This window comes from Montipora capricornis, chromosome 9 (assembly GCF_036669925.1).
Source record: "Montipora capricornis isolate CH-2021 chromosome 9, ASM3666992v2, whole genome shotgun sequence".
Taxonomy (NCBI): Eukaryota; Metazoa; Cnidaria; class Anthozoa; order Scleractinia; family Acroporidae; genus Montipora; species Montipora capricornis.
In genome coordinates, this window is record NC_090891.1 from 50,632,178 (window position 1) to 50,637,177 (window position 5,000).

Sequence of the window (5,000 nt, forward strand, 5' to 3'; positions counted from 1 at the left end):
TATAGATCAAAAAATTACTCCATTCTGATTGGTTGACAGCAGTGCAAAAAGTGTAATACCAGTGCAAATTACACAACGAAATTTTGCTGATAAGCAATAGGGTTTGGTCAAAACCAATCAAATCTTTTGTTTCCAAATCAGGCGCGCACCCTGGATGGCACAATTTTCCCTGATTGTGTGATAGGTGTCGGTTCTTCTGCGTAACCATTTCGAATTTTTTCATGTGTATTATTAATAAGTTATCACATGATTTTTCTCATGCAATTTTGCATAAATAAGTATTTGTACATTACTCGTGCTTAGGTATTCCAAATTGCACTTGAAATCATGTGATCACCAAAACAAACTATGAAGCCCAGATGTTGGGGGCTGGTCATTTGTGGGTTCAAATGTTCCCGAGATGAATGAATCAATGAACAAAATGAATCATATTTTGAACTGCAGATATAAAGTCAAGTGAAGCTAGGAGGATCATATTTTTATTGTCATTGAGAAAATAATTTCTTGATTAGCTTGAGCCTTTAACTCCTCCTACTTGAGAACTAAGTAAACAATAGGAGTCAATTAGCAACGAAGCGAAGCACTAAAACACCATGTGTACACCCCCCCCCCCCCCCCACCCAATGCATTGCATAGTAACCGACAAAGTTTGGATTCGAGATTAAACATAATTTTAGGCCCAATTAGGTTTAAAAAGTTATTGTTCCTAATTTCAGTCTTAATCTGAATCCTAATCTTTATCTCAATGAATTAAGAGCAATAGCGTTTTAGGACTAATTTGGCCTCAAACGATATTTAATCAAATCCAACCTTTTTCTGTTAGTATTCAATGTATGGCAGGGCCATACATGGTGTTTCAGTGTTTCATTTCACCGTTTCGTTGTTTAGTAATGCCCAGTCTGAACACAGGTTAATAACGCATAGCCTTCCCCAGGGATCTGTCTTGGGGCCGCTATTGTTTATTATTTTTGTTAACAATCTTCCTCTGGTAGTTTCCTGGTCAATTGTTGATATCTAAGCAGATGATACTACGTTAAGGGTGCCTCTGCTGCAGTTTTACATCTGCCTGCAGTAAACAGGATAGCTGACTGGACATCTGAAAATAGGATGGTGCTGAATACTTCTAAGACAAAACCTCTGCTTGTAACTGGTAGGCACTTGGAGAAGAAATTTGCATCAAAATTGCATGTAAAGGTTGCAAGATTGAGCAAGTCCCTTCATAGAAGTTACTTGGGATACCATTAGACACAACAGAAATTTTTAGACGCAAATATAAGAGATAGGAGTAAAGACCTTTTCAGATGCCTTGCTTGGCTAACATTTAAGGACGAAACTGGCAGCTTCTACAAATGCTACCAACACGAGGGTCAGACTGAACCCTTTCCAATTTGATAGTATTTTTCTTTCCCTGTTTTGAAGGCGCTGGATAATTCTTTTTTCTTTTACATGTGTTCCTGTTTTTGAGATATAAGTGCCACTTCATAGGCGTGAACCGTGCAGGTCTCGCATGATTTTTCCCCACATAGATCAACGCTCTTACTAGTGTACTCCTTAACAATCAAACTGCCCTTTAGCTGTTTTGGCCGCTTGAGTGGCTGATTCCTTTTGACCTCAAACTGATCAGTCTGAAGACAAACGTAGACAACTTGATAAAGGGCGAAGAAGGGAAGAGGAAAAAAAAGAAGACAAACGTAGACAATTTGAAGAAGAACGAAGAAGGAAAGAGGAAGAAAGAGAACAAAAAAGGAGTTAATTAGAAGAAGAAAAGGATGAGAAACATCGATTACTAGAAGAAGATAGGAGAAGGGAAGACGAGGAAAGAGAAACAAGGCATCAAGAACATGAACTGAGGAAACTGGAGATAGAGGCCGATCTTTTGAAACAGAAAGAGGCTATTAGAGCGGCAAAAAGAGAACACGAGTCGGAGATTGCACGTTTGGCTGTGGCGAATGCTGACGGGCGTCCTGAAGTGCGAGAGGATAGGGCCAAGGCACCCAAGCTTCCCTCATTTGTCGATGGCAAGGACGACTTGGATGCGTATTCACAAAGATTAGAAAGATTTGCAGCGACAGCTAAATGGGAGAAGACAGGATGGGCTTTGAAACTTAGTGCTCCTTTGTCCGGACGCGCGCTAGAAGTTTATTCGCGGTTATCCGAGGAAGCAGCCCAAGATTATGACCCAGTAAAGCGAGCTTTGATAAAGAGATATGACCTTACGGAGGCTGGTTATTGCTGTAAATTTAGAGCATCAAAGCCGGAATTTGATGAGAGCCCAGAACAGTTCATAGTGCGACTGGAGAGATACTTGTTGCAGTGGTTGAAACTGTCGCACACTGAACGTTTTTTTGAAGGCCCGAAAGACCCAATTGTGGAAAAACAGTTTATTGACCCTTGTCCAAAAGAGTTAGCTATTCACCTTCATGAAAGAGCCCTGGAAATGCTTGACCAGATAGCGAAAATCGCCGATCAATACTTGGAACCACATGGAAAGCACCTGTTTAGCTCTGCGACCAACAAGCCGCTAGTATAGCCCAAGGCAGAAAAAACAAAGAACGCACAGAGTGACACAACAGCTCTCCAGTGTTACAAGCGTGATGCCCGCGGACACAAAGCAATTAACTCGTAACAGTGATGCAGATGCTTGTAAGGTGATGTTTTTCGCTTTTAACAGCATTTCCTTGAGTTGAAACATAAATATCCTGGAGATAGGTCGACGTAGAGATTCTTGTCATTGTTATATGAAGTAGCACAGCATAGAGGATTGTTATCTTTGCTAGATGAGGAGAAGATTCCCTAACAAGACGTTCCTTGCATTCTTGGAAAGCGTACTCCAAAAGCACCTCCTCTCCAATGAAACAAGGAGTAATAAGGTTGGAAGAATGGTAGTCATAGATGGCCTTGATTTGCACTATAGACAAACTTGCATTCGTTTTCTGCATGACTGTATGTTCAGTGCAAACTTAAACAAAATATCTTTAATTTTGTGAACACCGTGTGAACAAAACCTGCACTGGTTGTTTAACAAACATACATAGTTGCATGCTACAGTCATCACTACAAACGTCACAAAAAGATAAGAATGACAGAATTCCATTCACCCTCACTTTCCATCCTCACAATCACGCAGTCAAAAGAATCATTCTTAGTAATTTTAAATTACTCCAAAATGATCCCGAGACTGGTAGAATCTTTTCGCAACCTCCACTTATTTCATTCAAACGCGACAAAAACGTAGGCAACTTTTTAGTTAGAAGCGCGCTCAAAACTAACGAGCAACCCGGCACTTTCAAATGCGCGCGCTCACGATGCAAAACTTGTCTTTTCATTGTTAACACTAGCAAGATATCAGGACCTAAGCGATCTGTTAAGATCACCGATCGTTTCACATGTACCTCCGCAAATGTCATTTCTTGCATAACTTGTACGTTATGCAATAAATTATACATTGGTGAGACAGGTAGACGACTAGGTGACCGATTCCGCGAACACCTTCACGATGTTGAAAAGAATGACAAGGACGCATCTAAGCCAGTCGCTTGCCATTTTAATCTGCCTAACCACTGCAAAAAACACATGACTATCTGCGGCCTTTCCCTACATCTAGGTACGACGGAAAGCCGCAAGAATCTGGAACAAAAATTCATCTTTCAAATCGGCACCCTTAATCCTCACGGTATTAACGAACGCTTTTCATTTAACTAATATATTCCTATTTTTCACGTTGCCATGTTACCAGCAATAGCGTAGCTCCTACTCTACTATAAAAACTACATGTAACCCATAATCCCTCGATTCGCTCTGACGAAGGGCTAACGCTCGAAACGTCAGCTTTTAGAATCTCTGTACGGTGGCCAATTTACATTATCAACTCCGTTGATAAAACCAAATTTTTGTCTGAAAAACTGTTTGAAAATAAGGTGGCATGAAAAAAGATTCAAGCTTTACGGTTGAATGCAAATTTAAGTTGATAACTCGTTTAAGTCAAGTGAATTTTCTGCTTTATACAATATTAAATACATTCATTTCTGTTCAAGTGATAGATACCTAAGCACTTGTCGACAAACGTATTAACTGCAACAAGGTAATCACTAGCATGTTCTCTGTAATGACTGACATGCTCTGAGTGGTCCCAACACTTGGTGACAATGTTAATACCCCTGGACCTGCGAGCTGCCGCATATGATTCAATGTCTTGGTAAGGAGCCAGTCTATCTGTTTTGGAATACAGGATCAACTGTGGACACTGCAGTGGAGATTCTGTCAAATCATTCATGAAACGTTGTAGTGTACCATTGAAGTATATCACTGGAGGAAGAAAAACTCTCATAGAAAACCAAGTTATCATTCTGAGTGCTGGGTTACTCAATGTATCTGTGACACTCTCCATAGCAGTATTTAGGCTGTTGATATCTGGGCTAATGGGACAACTGTCGAATATTGTACCAACAACAGGCACTGCTTGGTAAAATGGTTGCCCTGGATATGATAGAGCTTCCATCAAATGAAAGAACATGGCACAACCACCATTGCTGAAGGCATAAAGAAAAACTGGTCTTTCTTGACATTTCAGATCCAGCAACAGATCCAAAATATGCATACTAATTTCCTTTACTTTTGTTCCAGATCTGAAAAATGTATTTAGAGGATTTGCAGGAACACAAATGCTGTCAAAACCTCTCTCTTCAAAAATCTGGGTGTACTTTTTCAGGTACCTTCCTTTTGAACTATTCCATCCAAAAATTACTGCCACAGGACTACTATTAGGCTGCTGTAATGATGAGGATGTTTCTGTTACAATCGCCCCAAACTTGCTACGGTAAGGCACATTTTTATTCTGTTAGCTGATCCTACACTTCCCATGGCTTTCCAAAACGTTGACACTCTGAACCTCAACATAAACATTGGAAAAACTGAAAGAAAACAATCCAAGGATTAAATCAATGGCATAACAACCAACATAGCAACATCTTCAAGTGATGTTTAAAATGCAAAGATAATCA

General features: G+C 40.0%; 1 protein-coding gene across 1 annotated transcript in view; it reads right to left on the reverse strand.

Moving 5' to 3' along the window:
- Nucleotides 1–2,960: 2,960 nt before the first annotated feature.
- Nucleotides 2,961–5,000, reverse strand: part of LOC138017759 (transmembrane protein 53-A-like) — a 10,211-nt gene continuing 8,171 nt past the window's right edge. Inside the window, exon 2 of the mRNA XM_068864746.1 lies at nucleotides 2,961–4,834. Within this exon, the coding sequence (XP_068720847.1) occupies nucleotides 4,010–4,834 (825 nt within the window). The 3' untranslated portion in view covers nucleotides 2,961–4,009. The remainder of the gene's footprint in view (nucleotides 4,835–5,000) is intronic.